Source organism: Dissoconium aciculare, assembly GCF_010015565.1.
Source record: "Dissoconium aciculare CBS 342.82 unplaced genomic scaffold K489scaffold_1, whole genome shotgun sequence".
Lineage (NCBI taxonomy): Eukaryota > Fungi > Ascomycota > Dothideomycetes > Mycosphaerellales > Dissoconiaceae > Dissoconium > Dissoconium aciculare.
The window spans coordinates 1,843,711-1,864,395 of NW_022984951.1; the positions used below are offsets into that span (position 1 = coordinate 1,843,711).

At 51.4% G+C, this 20,685-nt stretch overlaps 9 protein-coding genes across 9 annotated transcripts; 6 read left to right on the forward strand and 3 right to left on the reverse strand.

Annotated features, from left to right (window-relative positions):
- Positions 1 to 209: 209 nt before the first annotated feature.
- On the reverse strand, positions 210 to 1,340 carry K489DRAFT_311497 (NAD(P)-binding protein; the record flags this gene model as incomplete). Its single annotated transcript, XM_033600787.1, has 2 exons — positions 210 to 1,102; positions 1,169 to 1,340. The coding sequence occupies 2 exons, from the start codon at positions 1,338 to 1,340 to the stop codon at positions 210 to 212; spliced, it is 1,065 nt and encodes a 354-aa protein (XP_033464584.1).
- A 265-nt stretch (positions 1,341 to 1,605) lies between these two features.
- K489DRAFT_375662 (MED6-domain-containing protein) lies at positions 1,606 to 3,390 on the forward strand. The gene has a single exon (XM_033603734.1). It carries the CDS (start codon positions 1,791 to 1,793, stop codon positions 2,955 to 2,957), a length of 1,167 nt encoding a protein of 388 aa, XP_033464585.1. The 5' UTR covers positions 1,606 to 1,790; the 3' UTR covers positions 2,958 to 3,390.
- Positions 3,391 to 3,704: 314 nt separating this feature from the next.
- Positions 3,705 to 4,673, forward strand: K489DRAFT_366682 (mitochondrial carrier; the record flags this gene model as incomplete). Its single annotated transcript, XM_033602797.1, has 2 exons — positions 3,705 to 3,777; positions 3,835 to 4,673. The coding sequence occupies 2 exons, from the start codon at positions 3,705 to 3,707 to the stop codon at positions 4,671 to 4,673; spliced, it is 912 nt and encodes a 303-aa protein (XP_033464586.1).
- A 1,889-nt stretch (positions 4,674 to 6,562) lies between these two features.
- K489DRAFT_309834 (uncharacterized protein) lies at positions 6,563 to 7,066 on the forward strand (the record flags this gene model as incomplete). Its single annotated transcript, XM_033600661.1, has 2 exons — positions 6,563 to 6,731; positions 6,852 to 7,066. The coding sequence occupies 2 exons, from the start codon at positions 6,563 to 6,565 to the stop codon at positions 7,064 to 7,066; spliced, it is 384 nt and encodes a 127-aa protein (XP_033464587.1).
- A 33-nt stretch (positions 7,067 to 7,099) lies between these two features.
- On the reverse strand, positions 7,100 to 9,743 carry K489DRAFT_330375 (uncharacterized protein). Its single transcript, XM_033602120.1, has 3 exons — positions 9,317 to 9,743; positions 7,940 to 9,256; positions 7,100 to 7,880 (listed from the first exon to the last, which is right to left on the reverse strand). The coding sequence occupies exons 1-3, from the start codon at positions 9,449 to 9,451 to the stop codon at positions 7,422 to 7,424; spliced, it is 1,911 nt and encodes a 636-aa protein (XP_033464588.1). The 5' UTR covers positions 9,452 to 9,743; the 3' UTR covers positions 7,100 to 7,421.
- A 1,363-nt stretch (positions 9,744 to 11,106) lies between these two features.
- K489DRAFT_406233 (uncharacterized protein) lies at positions 11,107 to 11,769 on the forward strand (the record flags this gene model as incomplete). The annotated part of the gene is made up of 1 exon (XM_033607229.1): positions 11,107 to 11,769. The coding sequence occupies one exon, from the start codon at positions 11,107 to 11,109 to the stop codon at positions 11,767 to 11,769; it is 663 nt and encodes a 220-aa protein (XP_033464589.1).
- Positions 11,770 to 12,129: 360 nt separating this feature from the next.
- K489DRAFT_386100 (uncharacterized protein) lies at positions 12,130 to 12,867 on the reverse strand (the record flags this gene model as incomplete). The annotated part of the gene is made up of 1 exon (XM_033606193.1): positions 12,130 to 12,867. One exon carries the CDS (start codon positions 12,865 to 12,867, stop codon positions 12,130 to 12,132), a length of 738 nt encoding a protein of 245 aa, XP_033464590.1.
- Positions 12,868 to 14,049: 1,182 nt separating this feature from the next.
- Positions 14,050 to 14,990, forward strand: K489DRAFT_406235 (putative ER lumen protein retaining receptor; the record flags this gene model as incomplete). Its single annotated transcript, XM_033607230.1, has 6 exons — positions 14,050 to 14,071; positions 14,133 to 14,191; positions 14,249 to 14,315; positions 14,371 to 14,579; positions 14,638 to 14,894; positions 14,954 to 14,990. The coding sequence occupies 6 exons, from the start codon at positions 14,050 to 14,052 to the stop codon at positions 14,988 to 14,990; spliced, it is 651 nt and encodes a 216-aa protein (XP_033464591.1).
- A 687-nt stretch (positions 14,991 to 15,677) lies between these two features.
- On the forward strand, positions 15,678 to 20,297 carry K489DRAFT_375672 (uncharacterized protein). Its single transcript, XM_033603735.1, has 3 exons — positions 15,678 to 19,665; positions 19,720 to 20,051; positions 20,112 to 20,297. The coding sequence occupies exons 1-3, from the start codon at positions 15,826 to 15,828 to the stop codon at positions 20,134 to 20,136; spliced, it is 4,197 nt and encodes a 1,398-aa protein (XP_033464592.1). The 5' UTR covers positions 15,678 to 15,825; the 3' UTR covers positions 20,137 to 20,297.
- The last annotated feature ends 388 nt before the right edge of the window (positions 20,298 to 20,685 follow it).

The window sequence follows — 20,685 nt, forward strand, 5'->3', positions numbered from 1 at the left end:
TGGGATCAGTCTCAAGAATGGCTCGTGTCCACGTGCCATTTTGCGGGGAAGCATGGTTAGGGGACTCTGTTGACGCCATCCACCACAAGGGTTGTCCGGATGTTCGGATGATGGGCGGATCTTTCAAATTGCGACTGTACCATGCAGGCGGGCATGTAAATTCTCGCCACTTTGCTAGGAACACGCTTTCAGTTCTGTACCCCAAAACGTCAGTCGAGGATCCCAGCATGCCTCAGATCAACGGCACAACTACATTCGACAAACTCTTCGAGCTCCTCGTTGACGGTTTTCAACTTTGCTTTCACCGATGCAATCGCTTCGTGGCCAACTATGTGCCGAGCCGGGGGATTATCATGTCCCCCTATGGCTGTTACAGCATAGACTGTCTCGGCAACTAAGGCTTCTTTCATTGCCTGTCCGAGATCTGGATACACACTCTTCACCTCTGCAGAGTGCAGCTGATCACCCGCTGTTGGCTCCTCAGATCCTTCAATTCTATCGAGTAGCAGAGAAAGAATGTTTCTTGAGAGAGGCGCAGGATTGACTTCCTCGGTATAACATTCCATCGGCGGCGCAGATGTGACTCGATTAGTCAGGACATTGACCTCCAGATTAGGCTGCACTATGGTCATCTTGATATTAAACGGGGCGATCTCGTAGGCAAGAGAATCGCACCACCCCTCAATGGCCCATTGGCTAGCACAGTACATGCTGAGGCCAGGCGTCCCGATATGTCCGGTGATGGCAGTCAGCAGGATTATATGGCTACACTGTGTCTCGCGCATGATTGGTAGTGAGGCTTTGATCATGTTGATGTTCCCAAAGAAATTGGTCTCGAATTGATCACGGGCTAGGCTCATCGTTCTGGTGTCTTGAGACAATTCCTCCACTGTGCCCAGGACGACTTCGGAACTGTTGCAAAATAGTATGTCGATTTGGCGAAAGCAGCGAACCGCCTCAGCAACTGCAGACTGGCATTGCGCTTTGATTCGTACGTCCAAAGGAACCACACAAAGATGATCTTTCCAGGTAGCACAAGCATCCAAGCATGATGCAGACTCCTGGCTACCATCGTTGCTTCGAGCATCATCGGAGTCGTCGTCTACATACGTCGATAGTAGATTATTGAGTTCGGTCATGAACTGCTGCGTTCCGGTTTCATTCGGACAGCCTTCTTCGGAATGACGAGGCCAAACCCCAGCTACCACGAAATCTCCATGAGCTAGTAAGGCTCTACTCAAAGACACGCCAATCGGGCAGTTCGCATTTGTCAGAAACCACACACGAGGAGTGTCATGCAGTGGAAATTGCGGAGCACGTAAACTTTTTGCTGGGTCCATCACTTCGGCGATCGTATCTGCCGTCTCATGTTAATGTCGGCGTCGGCAGTGTGAGCGTTCCCAGCCATGACACAGTGCATGCTAAGTCAGAAAGATAGAAAATGTTGGTGCTGTCCGTGGACAAGTGGACAACTTCCAAGGTGCCGCAGATGGGAGAACATCGTTTCGGCACGCGCCGAGGTTTTCCCGACAGAGGACGTTATTGTAGACCCTACCTAGTTAGTTCCTACTACCACCTACCAGGTACCTAGGCAGGTCAGTGCTACTTTTATTGTTTGATGAGTCCGCAGTGAACTTCCGATTTCTCGATTCCTAATGCTCACCTGTGGCTTCTCATTTTCATACTTTCATTGATTTCGTTCTACTCTCGTTGTTGGGGTGAGCCAACAGCTGAAGTTAGTGCAGGCTGCGTGTTGCTGGCCTCATGTCAAATAGTTGCACTTAGCAATCATGGCCGCCAACAATACAACCTTAGACGAAATCTCCTATGCGCGCCCCGACATTATCCAATGGTGGGTCTCTGAGGGCGGACAGCCCATGGACGAGAACATGATTCATCGCTATTTCTGCGAATCGCCTTTCTTTGATTGGAGCACCAAGAATGGATTGTTCATGCAGCAGGCGGCTGTCAATTTCGATATGCACACACTCTCGCGGAATCGCAAAGCCTTTGAGGATGCTCTTCGGAATGCGAGAGGTGTTGAGTACATGATTGTTGGTGAACCACAGCTGGTTGCGGACAAAACCCAGGCTGCGCAAGGTGCAAAAACTGGTATTTGGACCATCAGGAAACAGGACAGGCAAACCACATCGGCTGATCGTTATCTTCGTCCTCCGGGAGTCATCCTCGATGGAGAGTGGGAACTTACAACACTAGGTACTTATTTCATCGTGGGGGAAAACGTATTTCAAGCACCTAGCGTCGCCGACGTGGTGAGCAATCGCTTGCTCGCGGCGACTGCAAGTATAAACCAATTCTTTGAATTGGCATCAGGCCTACCTCGTTACAATCCTTCCATGGGCTACACGTACCTACCAGTTCCGACGAGACAGACCACGTCGAACCCGCTCTCAAATCCATCACCATCTCAGTCAAGAGAGGGAAGTCTTGCCCCGAATGCAGATGCGATGTCTATCAGATCAGGCTCGATACAACCTGACGCTCCGCCGGACACCAGCGCGCCTACTACAGAGGTCCAAGATTCTCGTCTTCTCGAGAATTCGCTTTGGATGGCGTTCCAATATGGAGATGAGTACATAGATGAAAATCCGCTCATTGGGGAACCTGGTCAATTTAAGTTTGCAGCCACCACAACAGCAATTAGTAAACGACGAGCTGAACAAGAAGAAGCGGAAGCCAAACTCCGTGCCAAAAAGGACACAGCTCTGGCATCGCAAGGGTCATTGCAGAAAGCCGAGAAGGCATCCTCTCCTCCAGCTGTATTCAGCGAGTCGAAAGCAAGCAGCAAGGCTGAGAAGGGCACCAAGGAGGAGCGACGCACAAGCAAGATGGGTGAGAAGATCAAGCGGAGGAAAAGCAGACCTGGGGCTTCCAGTCTGAGTCCAGCGACACCAATCGGTCCCAGCACACCAAATGCTGCCACGCCAGCACCGTGAAAGATAAGAGCACGAGTCATGGCTACAACAAACTCACTGTAGCTGACCTTAAACTTTGAGGAGCCACACAGATGCAGTGGCCAAACGATTTGATCATGAATTGGACTTGCACGCCCTCGAATATAGGTAACTCATCGGTCCATCGTCGAGGAAAGGAATCGCCGAGCAGACCAGATCGACGCTCGGGTTACTAGCTGTACATTATTTAGTGCTTCGGAAAGATCAGCGTATTCTGCAGTGGAGATACAGTGCATTTTGCTGCACAGTGTATCAATCTCTCGTGAATCGCAGAGTGTGGACTGTGGAGTGTGTTCTGCTTTGGGAATAGCAGATTAGGAAACCCCTGGAGCACCATACCATCCAAATGAACACACATTGCGGCCGCAACACTTCTACGTAGTGTTTGGCTTTGTTGCCTTTGTAATGTTTACACGATGACTTATTCCAAGTGTAGATCATCCAGTTTCCCCGACCTGCACACGCGTCTTTGGCGAGTGTCTTTGCGGCAGCATAGTCAGGGTCCTTTGAGCCGAAATGCGGACTGACGACCGGGGAAGTGGTCCGAGCTGCGGAGATGCTGAAACGAGCAGAACGCGCGAATTTATCGCGCACCCGAAAAAGTGTATACAGGACTTATCATTCTTTACATTCAACTCATTGCGCCCATCACATTCTCGCGCAGCACTCCAGTCAATTCATTTTCTTCGCTTTTGAGGGTGTTGCAAATCTCCCAGGCCTCGTTCCATCATGTCACCAGCGATGGGTGGATCAGTCAAGAGTGGTCAGAAGGAGACGACCGTAGCTCGGATAGTGGGTGCAGGTGGGAGATTTTGAAAATCATCACGGCAAAAGCACAGGTATCTGACAGTCTTCCCAGGTACTGCTGGTATTGCCGAGCTGGCAATTTTTCATCCAGTTGACACTATCGCCAAACGATTGATGTCCAATCAGACCAAGGTCTCTGGCATCACACAGTTCAACTCCGTTATCTTCAAATCACACGCCAACGACCCCCTTGTGCGACGCTTCTTCACCCTATTTCCTGGTCTTGGATACGCAGCGGCATACAAAATTCTTCAGCGAGTGTACAAATATGGCGGTCAGCCTTTTGTGCGGGATTACCTCGCCAAGCACCATGGTGAGACGTTCGACAAGCTAGGAAAGGGCACCGGCAAGGCAATCATGCATGCGACAGCTGGCTCACTGATTGGAATCGGTGAGATCGTCCTGTTGCCGCTCGATGTCCTGAAGATCAAGAGACAGACAAACCCTGAAGCATTCCGTGGCCGCGGCATCTTCAAGATCGTTGCAGACGAGGGGTTTGGTCTATACCGTGGTTGGGGCTGGACCGCCGCTCGAAACGCCCCAGGATCCTTCGCGTTGTTCGGAGGATCTGCATTTGCAAAACAATACCTCTTCCAACTCCAAGATTACAACTCAGCGACCTGGTTCCAGAACTTTGTTGCATCCATCGCGGGTTCGAGCGCATCATTGGTGGTTTCGGCGCCCTTGGATGTCGTCAAGACTCGCATTCAGAACCGCAATTTCGAGGCTAAGGAGACGGGCGTGAAGATCATCTCGGACATGCTCCGTCATGAAGGTCCCTCAGCCTTCTTCAAGGGACTCGTGCCCAAACTGCTGATGACTGGTCCTAAACTCACATTTTCTTTCTGGCTTGCACAAACTTTGATCCCAATGTTCAGCAAGGTCATGTAAGGCGGCGCCTGCATGTGAGAGTTTTTTGTTTGGAGCGAATGTTTCGGATTGTCATGTACATTGCAGCTATAAAGGCGTTTCGAAGCGTGGGAAAACACGGGAGTGTTGGCTGAGAGGACAAGCCTGGCCATATTCTTCTCTTCGTTAATCACGGTGGATTCGAGCAGCCAGGAGTACTTCTCAGCTCAAAGCAACGATACTTTAGATAAAGGATAAAATGGACGTCGGTGGATTTCTGACTGCCAATGCTGGCCCGTGGTGGAATAACGTGGCTGATATGACTGCCTCTCATTTCGTCCCTGAGGCAGATCAATCGGCGTTCATGTTGGGGTACGATCTCTCACGAACGACCGTCGATATCGTCGGTTCGCCCATGGGCATTGGTACGTGCTCGGAGGGATTTTCCAACCCCTCTAGCTGGCTTGCACTGGATAGCTTTGACCCTTTCCGGCATGTCCTCGGCAGCAGGAAAGTCGCGCCGGAGCTGCCGACAGTAGTAGACAACCGCCCTAATGACACCGGTCAATCTGGCCATGGAATTTTTAGCGCCGCCTGCATATCGCTCAACGCCGTGTCTCCTTCCTGGCCCCAAGAATGAGTCCCAACATGTATGCAGACAGAAGGGTACCTAATTTCAGTCCACCACCACCACTTCCGTTCGAACCTGATCCATGCTAGTATGCCAAACCAGGCGGTCTACATGAATCGCGGGCTTGTCGTGACTGGATCACCTTCGAAGGAAACTAATGGGTGACCGCGTAGGCGCGAGATGGTCGAAGTCTCACGACTCGGGTGATCATACTATTCCTCTCTTCCATCGACGTCGCCTGTTGGTCGCAAACATCTTTCGGATTCCAGAGCGCTTATGTCAAAGGTGACATGGTGCACCAGGTAGCCTCGAAGTAGCATGGTGCACCCAAAAGCTGGTGCGATCTGTCTACGGTCTCGTATTGCAGCACAGTGTACGCACATGGCAAACGCAGATCTACACATGTCGACACGAATTCGTTGAGTATGTCATTATTCCATGTTATTCGGGATTGCTGGGCAAGATTGGGGAGAGCAGCAGGCAGTGGGCAACATGGATGATCTTTGCTCGCTGCGACAAGCGTGAAGCCGACTGGCGCATGGCGCTGCTACTTGCCTCTTTAATCGCAGGGCCGGCGTCGAGTCATGGCTATGCAGCATGCTAAATAGGTCGAAATACTACAGCGCAGCTGGCTACGGCACAGTAGTGCGGTGATAACATGATTCAATCCTCTTAGCCGTGTGACGGGCGGAGCAATGATGTGAAGCCTGAATGTGACCGCCCTTCAGCATGTTCCAGAATAAACAGCCACATGGACTTCCTTCGCGCGATCTGCCAATAATATGTCGCAACGCGATCTCCAAGTGAGATAAAGTTGTCGAGACATGAGGTGACGGCTCGTGCATATAGCGGCTTCTCCTGCGCCTGTTCAGTACAAAACTTGGGATGTGATCAATCATGTTCCCGCCAGAACATGGGATCGACGTGGGGTGAATGGAAACTAAATTCTCCGCCCGCGGACCAACGGGAGGGGACGAAACTTGTGGGCAGCCAAAACTGTCTTTGTCACGCCTCAGGCAACAAGTATTTTTACTCCGGGCGCCGTGCCGGAAAGTCGTCACCCTGAATCGCGTCACCGCCTGCATACACCCAATCTCGAAGAAGACGCGAACGGTTCCGACGCACTACACAAAACACCTCTGCTATTCTCACGGCGACGCAAACGCACCGTCGCCGTACAGTCGCTCATTTGGTTGATCATCGAAACAAAAGGGCTCCGACGAAGTCAAAGGCTTTTTCCTGAGATATTCAGAAACGACAGAACGTCGATACCACACCAGCCTATTCCCTTTCGCCAGTCATGGAGAACTCGACAATCTACGCTGCTGGAGGAGCATTACTAGCAGTGCTCGCCGGGTTCCTTCTCTTACGCCCCACCGGTCTGGTGAAATGGCTACAGCGCAAGAACTATCAGTACGAGGTCACGTTCGCGCTCTACATGTTGACGCCGACGGAAAAGTTTGTCTTTAGTATGTTCCAAGATCCGGCAGAATTCCATGCCTACGATGTCATGCGTTTAAATAAACCACGATCGATTGGAGGCTTGCACAGGCCGTTTTGAATCATTTGACTAACCGTACGCACCTCAGATTCAATCCTATTCCTGGCCATGGCCATGTTTCTCATTGCCTCGATCTTGTATCTGCCGGACCATCTCGCGACCATTTCGCGGCGGACATACTACTATTTCATTGGAGATGCGGAGCTTTACTATGGCAGTGCGACACGCAGGGTACGCGATGCTGCGACTGGCTGGGCGCAAACCGCTTTTAAGGCGGCATTGAACAGGACAAGTTCAGCATGAGGCTGGCTGGGAAGGAACAGGGGGGAAAGGAGGAAGAAAGGGAGGAGAAGAAGACAACCCACGGGCCGACATTCGTTCATGCATTTCATTTGATGGCAGACAAAACTTCTGCCCTTTCAGCGAGGAGTTTAGGAGTAATATCGGGTGGAAGAGATAGCCCAACACATAATGGTAATCATCGAATAATAATTGGACCACTTCTAGCTTTGCGTTCGCTGGGCGAGGATCAAATGACAGAACGTGCTGCCGTGCACATTCAACACCTGCACCGCGTCAGGAGAAGGTACTACATATCTGATCGCGCTGTCGATGCAATTGGCCCTCGCTGAGCGGCGGAATCGCCTGGGGAATGCGGTCAGATCATTACACTTTCTAGACGCACGGCTGGGTTCTGCGTCCACGTGCGGCGGATCTCATAGCTGAGGACAGAATTATCCGTATACATCATCATCAGACGCCAGCGCTTCTTCTCTGTCGGGAGATGCTCGGTGCCTTGAAGGGGACCGGAAGCGATTCCAGCAAGCGGCGCGAATGGCCGTTGATTTTGTCGCTCCTGACTTGCCAGAGGGAGAACACCCCCCAGGCGCATTGCATACGTTGTCTTCTTGTCGGCAAAGGAGAAGCGACCTTGAGGCGAACGACATTCCACCCGGGGCAGCTTCGTGAGCGACAGAACCACGGCTCGACCTTTCTGTGAGGCCAATACCACTACGCCGATGGCCGGGATGTAGGCGTGCATATTGAAGCGCTCAAAGACGTTGATATAGGCATAGTCTGCCTGGATGTCTTGCTGCAGTACATGTGAGAAGCTCACCTATCAAAGTATGATCAGTATCCCCATCATCAACAGTAGAATGAAACGTGCACCCTTACCAATGGCGACGCGCAAGCCGAACCTCCCTCCTCACGATGGCCGCTGGGCTGCAGGAGGTACACATTACGTACTGACGCATGCAGAATTGGGCAGGGAAGATCCTCACAAAGGTTTTCGGGATAGTCACATCGAGGGAGGGACGCTCGCGGTCGGTGGTTGCCCAAGAGACCTTCATCTTCAGAATACATGTCGCCGCTGTAGACAGAGACATCCGAATCGTCCTCGTTCTCCGAGGTTTCAGTCGATATTCCAGTGACTTGATCATCTGCACTGGCAGTTGTCACGTCATGTTCATGGACAGACTCGCGATGCGTGTCGTCCGGGTGCAATAGCGGAGACGAATCAGGCGGCGGCCGAGTCGTGTTTGATGGCGTCAAGGTGCGGTCGTGACGCCTTAAGCGGTCGTTACGTTTGATGAATGTTGGAGATGTATCACTTAATGTCTGAGCAGTGGCACTGATGTCCCAGACATGGCGAGTATTACTTCCTGGTGGACTCTCGCCTGCATCTAGACCGAGCGCATCCGCTACGGTCTCTTGTGGGACAAAGGCCCGATTATCCAGGAACATTATCGTCCAGCCTGCGTGAACATGGTCGAACTGTTGCAAGAATGAGAACGCTGTACTTCCGAATCGGAATTTCTGAACTGTCCGCATGGTGTGCAGATCAAGCGTACGGCAGCATCCACTGACATCCGTCGTCAAGAGCCATCGAGCTTCGGGGTCATCTCCAGTATTGCAAAATGCAATGTATGGAATATTGCAGTCGCCGTTGACTACATGGTATGTCACATCCATTTCGCGGTTATTGAGTGTCACAAAGTCACCTTCTTCATCTACCTGCCCCCCGTGACTCTGCTCCACAAGTCCCAGCTTGAAGATGGTAACTTGCTGGGTATTTGCGCTGACAGCAATGGTGCGAGCATGGGAATGGATGGCCAAGCCCCACGCACTTTTGCCCACGTTTCTCTGAAAGATTGGTCGTATTTCTTCGGCGTAACGAGAGAGCGAAGTCTGACCAGACGTGCGTCGCTCAATTGCTTGGATTACGTGTCGAACCAAAAAGGCGTCAACATCCCCGTCGTCTCGAACAGCAGCGACAACCTCTTCGTTTCCGAGAAGTTGCACAAGGAGACTGTTGATGTTGTGCGGGTTCTGAGCATCGATATAGCCACTGAGGTCGGGCCCGGAGGGCTGCGACTGCAAGATCAGGTCAGGGCTAGACGAAAGTTTCTGAGAAGAAAAGGTCGGACTGAAGACATGTATTTCGCTCTTGTAGGCCACGAAATAAAGATTGTGCGATTGCGATAGCCCGGTCTACGGAGTGGTGCATCAGCACTTGACCGTCACTCGCACACGCTGGTTCACCTTGCGCACCAGATTGCACCTCCAGCCAGCAAAGGCGGAATAGTCTCCAGAGATCTCGCGGTCATGTTGTTGACCATTGGAGCTCTGTTCGGCCGTTTGTGTTCCCAACACGACGATTTCCAGAGTAGAGCTGTTTCGCTCCATGCTGAGTATGCCTAGTCGACGAGATTCCGCATACAGAGTGATGCAAGGATAAGACGTCGTCGATTTCGGAGCGAGATCCGACAAAAATGCTCTGGTTGTCTAAGTGAAAATGGCCATTACGAAGAGTAGTAACAATGACAATACCCGATGTCGCACAAAGCAAGTCTAAGTGCACTGCAATTTCGTCATCGTGGAGCAATGGAAATGTTGCGGAACGTCAACGACAATGGGAAGATTGACATCTGTGTGGCGGATGAGACTGATGGCATCGCGATATACGAAGGCTTTCGGCGCGACGCAAGTGTTGTTCTTCACATGCGCCTACCGCGAAACGTGACACCCCACCTGAGCTCGTCTCGTCGTTTCGGTGACGCGTGCGAGGCCGCACGCCTTCCCTTCAAGCATTCTGTCGTACTTTGAAATTACCTATGGAGGCAGGGACGACGAGATATTCTCCCGCGAATCATCGGAGCTCAAATTGACAGATTTTGGACGAACGCGACAATAAGGATCGTGCACCCAATGAAAGACAGCATCACAGTCACTCATTGTAGAGAGGTATGTGCTCGGAAATACTGGCGGAGACCACCTGGGCATGCATACAGCGCATGTGTACATACCTTAGAACCTTAGGTAGGCTCATTGGAGACCTTGTCAGTGCCCGCATATCAAAGTCTAGCCCATGTCGCAAAGTAGAGATCCGCGCGGGTGGATTCGACCAAGCCAAGGCGCCGTCGCTACCTTTGTCTCCATTGTGAGATGGCGGCGTATGTCGTCGAGCGCGAACTGTCCACCCAACATGGTGAGCAGCAGCCTGATGGATCATGTCTCGAGAATCGCTGACATCGCAAGTATCTGGTATCTCTCGGGGCAAATGCGATGCTGTTGAAAAGAGACAGCATGAGTGTAACCTTCACGTTCGCCAGCCGGCTCGAAGTTGCAGCGGACGTGGGTCTTTATCACCACACAAGCTGCAAAGTCGTGCTCGAGGACTGTGTAGATAACCACAATCCTGCAGGAGAGACTTCCAAGGTTCGAACAAAACTAGCATGGTCGAGATGACTCAAACCCGTAAATCGAATTTGCAGACCCGAGAGAGCTCACGAAGACAACGCCCAATCACAAAGGTCACACAAGCTGCAATGATTGGCTGAAGTGACAACTACGACAAGGGGAGGCACCACCACGCTCCTCCACGCGCACGAGCTTGCACAAGCACAAGTGACCACTCGTGTGACCTCAAGTACTCCGGATCCATCATGATAGTATCGCTCTTCAAATCGTGAAGTGTTTCTCCCCCGAATCCATCTCAAGCACATGTGCTGATGTCACACACAAAGACGTGTTGCGCCTTCCTCTCGGCCCTCATACTCGGAAGTATCCTGCACCTTTAATGCATTCGGAGTACTTGTATTGAACAGTTGACACATGGAGGATCTGTCACCTTCCTGTCCACTGTTCGTGTCACGTACGGTGGTGTGCTGGATAATTGCCTAGTCTAGCGTCGTGATACATTTCGAGGTATAAAGATCTGATGTCTAGCCAGAAGTCAGTCTCTACCATTCCATTTCCTTTGTCCACCACGTGTACTAAGGTCCGCACCCGCAACCGTCCACATCTACATCGACACCGATACAGACAGAGGGACGAGAACGATGAAGGCATCGTCATCGGGACCGACGAAAGGTGGGCAGCATGGAAGCCGAAGCACAACTCCCGCAACACCATGGCCTTGCTCGTGGCTTCGTCCACGCTGGGACGAAATTGCAAGATTCCGAGATACACCTTACGGGGAGAGGGTTGTCGTGTTCACGCCCGATTTAGAGACTCAAAGACTTGACAAGTCCTTTTGGCCAAAACTACCCAACGGCAGAATCGACAGCACGGCATCCATGCAGCGACTTGCCGCACTGGTGAGCATGTCTTCTGGAGCGGCTATCTCGCATCAGCCTTACACAACGTTGTCGCGCTTCACAGACATCCATGAAGAAATCATCGAGGGTGCTGCCGGAGTTGTCGTACTGGTCGTGCAGTGCGGTGGAGAAGACGATCTGAAAGAAATCAAGATAGATATGAATTGTCAGACTGACTTTTGCTGGAGCACAAAGGAGGTCCTTGACGACCGGGAGGTCTTCCCAGCTGCCAAGCCGCCATTGATCCTCATTTTTGTGGGAGACCTTGCAGATCCGGTCTGGCCGGACATTTCGGGGATTGATAACATCATCCATTGCCCTACGCTTGATCATGGCAATACTGCGAAGATTGTGGCGGAGATATACGGGAACCCCCTTCTTGCCGACAGAACATTGGGCGAATGAGTCTTCCAGGAGCAGGCCCACGCTTGTAGCTATATCGGCAGTCCAGTTCGTTACACTTAAACTTGGTAGAGTCTAGATTTTCTCCGGTGTCGCTCTTCTTAGTCTTGGTTGCGGTCAAGATGACTCTGAAGGCTTAACATTGAGTCTCGAAAAATTCCGTGTCAATCGGAACTTCGATCTCCAGTGAATTCGAACACTCTGGAAACTTGATGTTTGCTGGTGGGCCACGGGCTAGTTTGCTAGCTTGACAATGCCGGACATGGCGGTTCAGCTTCCAGTGATGTTGCGAACCTGCGGCCCGGAGCAATGAGACGCCCTGCTGTCTGTTAGACCGCAGCACGATGCTTTCTTCGCACCGTTTCATCCAAGGCTCACAAAGGCCGGATTGTCGCCCTCTTTGACCATCACCTCTCCATCACCACCAGATGTCCGATAATCGCGAGGCGATCCTTCACCAAATCCAGGACCGTCCGTCTGTGAGCCGTTGGACTTCATGCTGGACTTGCGTTTCGCCTCCATCTCCTGGTCGTGAACAGCGCTCGAGTACAGCTTGAGCGAGCCAAGAACCATGATTACGACGGCGCCGAGTGCTATTATCACACGCCGCGTCATCACCCATCGCAAGCCTTCGACCTCAGATCGAGCGTCTGCTTGTAGGTCGACTGTAATTTTGTAATTGAGCTGTTGCACCTTGGACTCCATCTCGCGTTGCTCATTTCGCACCGTCATTTTCCGGTCATCAAACATGCCCTTGACCTCATCTTTCAGCGATGCGCTTTCCTGGCCCAATCTCTGCGTAAGAATGTCTACCTCGTGTTGTAACTGGCTGCGCTGAGCCCGCATCTTTTCTTGCTCCGACCGTCGACGTGATGTCACCTCTGTCTTAAGCTCGGCGCATGCTGCACGAAATAGATACGTCTCGTTCTCTACCTGCGATTTGCTCACTAAGGCGTCACGAGCAAATTCGGTGTTTTCGGCTAGCATCAGGCGAACAGCTTTCATGGTTGTGATAGCATGCAATTTCGACCATCCTGAATCCTCTAGCCTCCGGACCAGTCCATACGTGTCAAATTGGTGCACAAATGGCGGCGGAGCCATGTGCGGTGCCGTGGCGACAAATTCATCAACATGAGGTGATGATGGTGTGTGAGGCGCACTTCGATCTTCGCCCAACTGTCCGCCCTCGCCGACTTGCTTGAGAAGCGAGTCAACGGTCTTTCCTGTTGATTTCGGTGTCTCGTCAGGAAGCTTGCTCTCTTCTGTTGTAACGTATGGCTCTGTGACACGCTCGGGTCGGGGTGCTAGAGCCGACAACGCATCGACAGTGACCAGTTGTGCTTTGGCCGCGATTACGCCGCCTTGAGTAGTTCCCAGCTTCTCAGTGTGATCCGCATTGGCCTTGGCACTCTCATCGATCTGACATCCCTCGCCTGTCCTCGAGTCATTCGCGCTTTCCGATGGTGTTTGTCCGGATGTGCCAGCTGTTTTACTCGCTCCAAGGTCAGGGTGAGGCTCGTTGGCGGTGCCGTATCGCTGCTGAATGTCGGGAAATCGTGCTCGACTCGTGGAATGAAAGCTCCTGATTCGCGCCGACACTAAAGCTATGCGTAGTGTAGGATTTGTTGTTTCGATGGCTCCTGCCAACTCGGGCCAAAGAACCGAGAGGCGAGATGCTATCATCGTGAATCTCCAAATTCAATTCGTTCGCATCGACCGGGCAGATGCGATTAGAGCGCAACCAGCAGCACGATAAAGTATTCACCGTTTGGGAAACAGAGCGAACATGGCACGCATTGATTGATCCAAATGTCTAGATTGTAGTACAAGGAAAAGGAGACATGGATTGATGACCGATAACCCAGCACTATCCACCTGGGCAGGATTAATTGCTTCAGACCCCTCCGAGACTTGCCGCGACAGTCATCATTATGCCGAGCACCTGGGCATGCAAGTCGCCAATTCGGCGGCGCGGTCCGCACCTTGCGCGAAGAAGCTCACTGCTGGATGAGCTATGACGCGCGATGCGACCATCTTTCAAGGAGTCTCGCGCCAATGAGCGAGCAATGGGCATCGCCGAAGGAAGGTGCGGCGAGCGTAATTATCTCCCGACGTAACAATGTGAGCAACCTGAGGAAAGTTGTCTTCGACCCATCGCATATTTACACATGTGCTCCGCATATACCCCGTTCCTGTATACTTCGCGTCCACATCTCCCAGCCAAGTCGTCTGACTTTTTAGCAACTCATCCACCTGCTGCTGGTTTGCAGCGCCGACTCCATTATGAATATATTCCGGATCCTTGGTAAGGATTGAGGCAACTCCAAAATTTGTGGTGTCGCAACTAACGATGCGATTCAATGCAGCGGACTTGTCGCATCTTGCTTCGATTTTCATTCTCATAGCTAAGATGCGATCGTCAAGTGTAAGTTTCGCGTCGTCATCTGTGACGAGACGGATACAGACTAACGACATAAATCAGAGTGCAGCGGGAATATCATTCAAATCGCAATTCCTCTATCTCGTGGTCTACATAACTAGATATCTTGGTAGGATTTCTCAGAAATGCAGCTTTGCGCATTCAAGCTAACGCTCTATGCGCAGATCTCCTATGGACGAACCCAACCAAGTCACTATGGAACACAACATTCAAAATCATCTTTATCGCTGCTCAAGTCTACATCGTCTATCTTATGCTCAACGACTACAAGCCCACCCATGACACGAGCCAAGACACATTCAAGGTGGAATACTTGCTGGGTGGAGCTGCCGTTATGGGGATACTATTGCCGTATTCGTATAGGCCGGCTGAGGTTAGTCGGAAGGGGAGCCTCTGTGATGATTTGCAAAGTGCTCACATACAACTATCAGATGCTGTGGGCATTCTCGATCTGGCTAGAATCCGTCGCCATTCTGCCCCAATTGTTCATGCTTCAACGAACTGGCGAGGCTGAGACGATCACAACCCACTACCTCTTCGCGCTGGGCGCCTACCGAGGGCTGTACATCCCCAATTGGATTTGGCGATATTTCACAGAGATTCATTATCATTGGGATCCGATTCCTGTGGTCGCTGGCATCATCCAAACGGTTTTGTACACCGATTTCTTCTACATTTATTACACGAAGTATGTATTACGCTTGCGCATGAGAAGCACTCATGGGATTCCTGCTGACGAATCGACAGGGTGCTCCAGGGCAAAAAGTTCAACCTGCCCGTATAGAATGGTCGCGTTTCATCTCTCACCAGCCATCCTTTGGTAGACCCGAACTTCGAGACTGGTCAGTTGCTATCATCGACCTTGCGCTTGGATCGAGTGCTACTCGCGGCGACAAACCCCTCGGATGCTGGAACGTCTATTGAATTGCATTGCTGGCACTATGATTTCATGAAAGGCAGATCACGACTAAATGCAACGCACGGATTAGAGATAGGTCGAGGTTGATTCTCAGATGTGTCTCCACGTACATGATGGTGAAGTGACTCGCATGGCATCATCCTCAGGGCTTGCAACGGTCTCAAAGGGATAGACAAACATGCCTTTTTGAGCTCGACATGTGTTCAAAACGCAACATGATCTTTAGAGCTCTGGAGCAGTGGAACGGTAGTGAGCGGCCTTTTTGATAAATGTTTCGAAATACGAAATACGATACAGGTAGGCGAACGATCCTGATCTATTCCCAATTTTTTAGCATTCATTATATTACGCAATCTTTACGCCTGCCTGTGTGCAGTTGAAACATGTGACATGGATCTGCAATCTGCCCCAGGTGCGGACTTTTGATCGGGGAGCAATCGGAGCCGCATGACACCAAAGCCTTGCGCAGCCTTAAATCTGGCGGCGTCCGATGGTGCCAAGCCTAGAGCTGTCATTGCTTGAAGCTGTCATCATACTTGCCAATTAAATTCACGAGCTCCATCGATGACACAGCTGCTTTCTCACATTGTCTTTATTCGCTGACAACACGACATTGAAATTTTGTCATTGTTGCATCGCTCTCAGGGCGATATCTTTGCTCCTTCCGGCACGGCCTCAAGTTTTGGCGCGTTTGATGACAATGGCAGATCTTCAGGAACTGTTTTCACGCCTCAAAGCTGCGGCGACCGAGCCGTCGCCTGCTGTTCACTCCCAATCGCAAAGTCCTTCGCAATCCTCGTTATGGGCTCAGCCTCCAGCGAATCATCAGCACATCATTACTTCACCGCCACCTCACGCTACGATCACTTCTGTTCGTCCGTCATCGATCTTGAGTTCATCACACCCGATGGCCGTGGCGAATACTCCGGCCTCTGACCAAGAGCGTTCAAACCACTTGCTCAGCCTGCTGAAGTTCACCCAACCTTCCAATGTTCCACCGAGCTCAACCAGCCCCATGGCAAATCTGCAGAATGTCGGCGTATCGCGGAGTGCGTCTTCATACAATCCTGGACTGCCAGCCTATGATGGCGGCAATCCACGTCCTCTCTCTGCCGCCGATCTGATGGCGAACCTACAGAGAAATTCACAATCTCCAATCGCTCAAACGACTGTAATCTCGGACAAACGCCAAAGCATTCCTACTCCTGCTGCTGCCCAGCAAGATTTTCTCCTTCACCTTTTGAAGCCATCATCAAGACTTGCACAGTCAGGAAATGCTGCTGATTCTGCGCTGCCTACACTAGCAGCGAGTTCGGAGCCACATAATTCGCCCGTCCCTCACTTCGGCAGTCCCTCGATTGATCAGACGGTGTTCGAGGCTCCTCAACCAACAAAGCCGTCCAGATTTAATTACATCAATCCCTTTGACGAGCTACACTCATCTTCGCCTCTCAACGCCGCTTCTAACCCGAAAGCGTCCCCTTCGAATCCGCAGACCTTTGAGATTCTCAAGCATGCTCGTGATACTTCAGTACCGCAGGCTGAAGAGCTGCTTGCTCCTGTCGCAAAAGCGAAAAAGGCAGGCGCAGGGGATACCGCATCACAAGGCGCGACAGATTCCGGAAGCACAAGCGTTTCCAAGGCTCTGCAGGGGGTCGGTGAGAAAGCGGACAAAGAGGCAGAGCAAGCTCTTACAGCTGCGGAGTCGAAGGATCAGTCCAGGAATGACTCGTCGTCGGCGGCACTCCCCACGAGACAGAAAGAGCAGAAAGTGCCGGCAAATACTGATGAGGTCGGTTCTAGTTGGGAAAGTGCTGAGGATGACGAAGCGTCGGCATGTGCCGTCGACGTTTACAACTTCCCAATGAAGCCGTTCGTCTCATTGCAGATCAAACAAATGCCAGAGGCACGACCAATCCGTCAGGATAATTTCATGGTCGTCGCACAGCTCAAGAAGGATTTCGACCAGATTGACCGCTGTCTCGTCACTGCGAGCCAAACCCACATCATATATGCGCAAGTTGCCACGAAGAAAGACAACGGCGGATTCCGCGTCATCCGGCAGGATAATGGACAGCACAAGCAAGTATTTCGGTCCAGTGGCGAGCGCATTTTCAATGTGCAGCTATGCAGTACGAACGTGAGAGGAGACGACGTGGAGACAGTTCTCGGAACTGGAGTCAATGGCTCTATCTTCTGGACCTCCCTCAACAAGTCTCGTGGCGATCTATTTGAGGACGATGACGTTGAATCGCAAGGGTTTGTCATGCCTCCAGTGGCGACGATCGAAGAGAATACATCTGGCTCTCCCGTCAAAACTCGCGCCAAGATGAGCAGTCGCCATCCTGCGTTCTTCGGCGTGGCTCGAGGCAAGCAGATTTACATCATTGCCCCTGACGCCGCGAAGCAACCGCAGTACTGTCCATTCACAACTCGCAAAGTCGACAGCGATAAATTTTTCCAGGAACGAAGTCTGAAGATTAACACCGGAAAGGCTGGCAAAGACTTCTGTTTCTCCGAAGACGATTCCGTGATCGTGAGCCTGGATAAGACTGGGCGATTCAAATTTTGGGACATTCGTGAGTTGACGAGCCAGATCACTACGACAAATGGACGACAAGAGCCAGTCGAACTCCGCGAGCCAATGTGGACCATGAACGCCGCGGCATCTGGCAGCAAGCCTGATGAGAAACCATCCGTATCATCAATCATGTTTCTTGACAAGGAACGACCCACGGTGAAGGGTACTGCGCTCAGGTACATGATCATTGGCTTCAAACAGAATCATATCCTTCAATTGTGGGATCTCGGTCTCGGCAAGGCAGTGCAGGAGATCCGCCTTCCGCACGAGAAAGACAGCGACGGAATATGCAGCATCAGCTATCACGCCAAGTCTGGCATTATCACTGTGGGGCATCCGACAAGGAACAGTATCTACTTCATCCACCTCAGTGCGCCGAAGTACCCCCTGCAAGCCATGGAGCAAGCAAAGTATATTGCACTTCTCGCGCGCGAAGACTCCAAATTGCTCCCTCGTCCGGAAAGCACGGCTATCATGAGTGGACTTAGAGAGTTCTCTTTTGCAAAGGTTGGTCAGCTTAGAAGTGTTGATATGTTGAAGACGCCAGTGGAGAATGCGAGCGAAGGTGGTAGCACAGATGAGACTTTGTTTGAGCTATACATCATGCATTCAAGGGGTGTGGTCGGAGTCCCCATCAAACGCGAGGATCTTGGATGGGATGCAGCCGGTAAAATGGTCAATCCCAAAGATGCTCTAGCCGAAGGTGTAATCGATATCAGCGAGCTCATTCAGCCCCACAAGTTGCCGGCACTCAGTGAACAAGGTACGGCTGACAATGCCACGAAACAAAATACGAAGCCAGGACAATCCAAGAAGGAAGATCTCACAAAATCCATTGATGCTTCGAAAATTGCCACGCTTACGTCGAGACCGGAAGCGAAGAGAGACACTCCTGTGAGCAACTTAAATAACCACGAGCCAAAACATTCTCAGGCAACAACATCGGCTCCTGAGAATAGGCCCACTGAAGCAGCAGGCCCGAATGAAGCTCAAGGTCAATCGCAGGACATCCAGTCACAGCTCACAGCCCAGACAGCAGGCACCCAGCGTGGCAAATCGCCATCTAAAACGAAGCCTACTTCTAGCACAGCCAATGTTGCGAAGAAAGCTTTGCCGCCTCCAACATCTGCATCGGCTCAGACGAGCATCACTGGCGATGAGTTTCAATCTCTGCTCAACAAACAGTCCGAGAACCTATACCAACGTATTGACAACGAACGACGCGCTCAGGATGCCTCGGCCGGCGCCAAGCAGGAAGCGCTACTACGACTGGTGTCTTCAACATTGACAGACAATGTCGATCGCAGCCTCAACCATATCGTCAGCAATAGTATTCAGCAGGAAGTGCTTCCGATGCTGAATGACATCATCAGCAAAGTCATAGACCGCAACATAGCAGACTCACTACCCCAGCATCTAAGCTCCAGCATTCAGACAGCATTGAAGGGTCATCTTCCTAGCGCTTTGCAGAATGCCTTGAAGGAGAAGGATTTCCATCGCTCGATATCGGAGACAACAGCCAATCAAGTCGCCAACAAAGTGCAAGCCCAGGTGTCGACACTGTTACAACAAGCCCTACCTAATATGGCAACTCAAGCTTCGCTGAAGCTAGTGGCTGATCTCGAACAACGAATGAGTCAGAAGCTTCAGCTTGCTGAGACCGAGCGCAAAGCTGACGCAGCTAAGATCGACGGGCTGATCAGCATCGTCAACCGCATGTCCATTACTATGGAGAGTCTCTCAGACTTGCAGTCTGCGACTCAAGATGCCCTACTCAAGATGCAGCGTGATGTTGCTACTGTAGCACGGGCGAGTGTTAGCCGTCCATCACCGACAGTGCCTGCCGAAGAGCCTCGAGTTGAAGGTCCCGTCGAGCTTCAATCTGATCCCGAAGACGAGGAGGTTGCTCGCATAACGCAGACGCTCTTGGCTAAGGAATACGAAAATGCCACGATCCAGGTAGAATGTCCACAAAGCTTCCATCTCTTAACAAACATACTGACCAATCTGTAGTGGATCTCATCAGACCGCCAAGCCGACCTCTTTGACAACCTTTTCGTCCGTGTCAATATGAATTACTTAGATTACGTTTCGCCACTCGTGTCATTGACCGTTTCTGCTGCCATCACATCAAGCTTTTCGACGAACATCGAAGAGCGCCTGGCATGGTTAAAGAAGGTCCTTGACTCTATTGACATCCGTCATCCAGACATTCGCGATGTTGCCCCAAAGATCATGGATGTCCTATCACAACGTCTCCGCGGAGCCTACTTGGCATTGTCCGAGGAATCGCCAAGGCCCGAGGGCACATTGCATTCCATTGTAGCGCTGAGTCAGCAAGTGAGGTACGTAAGGCATGCGTGATTAGTCTCGATACTAACTTATGTGCTGATCCTTTTCTACAGCGAGGTCCGCAGGCTCACGGCTTGACTAGCCGCCGGCGATAGGCTTAACATGTTTGTATGAACACCATAATTCATTCGTCAATCGACGTGGTCGATTTCAGTATTAGCAAGGCGTTGGTGCATAGCTGATGGGTCAGGGCCCACAAGTAAAATAATGCGAGCATTATCGACTTGAACAGTCCTCATATTCCTGTGACTTCTCGTAGAACCTAGCAACATTATATTGCAGACGTGAGCGATCTTCGCCTCAAAGCCGGTGACAAGTTGATAAGTTGCTCGAGGATTCAACACCAGATTCCAGTGTGGCCAAGTTCGGATACCTACCTAGGTAGCCAACTATGTACGTATGTGTGACTGCGTGACGGAGAAGCTTCCTCGAATGTCTTTCTCTACCGTCGAAGGCCCAGAGTAATTCACACGACCAATAAACCGTCTAGAGACTCGACTGTACGCGAGCGATAATCTTCTTGCGGCCCAAATTGATGAGGGTGTCCCGTCAATTTGCTGCAGGTACGGCGCACGATTGTGCCAAGGGAAAGCGTATATGTACACTTGCGCTTCTGTATGCGGCTCC

Coding starts and splice junctions, on each gene's coding strand:
- K489DRAFT_330375 (XM_033602120.1), bottom strand. CDS start 9,451: ATGGAGCGAAACAGCTCTACTCTGGAAATCGTCGTGTTGGGAACACAA. Junction 9,257..9,316: donor CTGGCTGGAGGTGCAATCTG/GTGCGCAAGGTG, acceptor ACCACTCCGTAG/ACCGGGCTATCGCAATCGCA. Junction 7,881..7,939: donor CGGCTTGCGCGTCGCCATTG/GTAAGGGTGCAC, acceptor ATACTTTGATAG/GTGAGCTTCTCACATGTACT.
- K489DRAFT_375662 (XM_033603734.1), top strand. CDS start 1,791: ATGGCCGCCAACAATACAACCTTAGACGAAATCTCCTATGCGCGCCCC.
- K489DRAFT_375672 (XM_033603735.1), top strand. CDS start 15,826: ATGGCAGATCTTCAGGAACTGTTTTCACGCCTCAAAGCTGCGGCGACC. Junction 19,666..19,719: donor ACGAAAATGCCACGATCCAG/GTAGAATGTCCA, acceptor ACCAATCTGTAG/TGGATCTCATCAGACCGCCA. Junction 20,052..20,111: donor GCGCTGAGTCAGCAAGTGAG/GTACGTAAGGCA, acceptor CCTTTTCTACAG/CGAGGTCCGCAGGCTCACGG.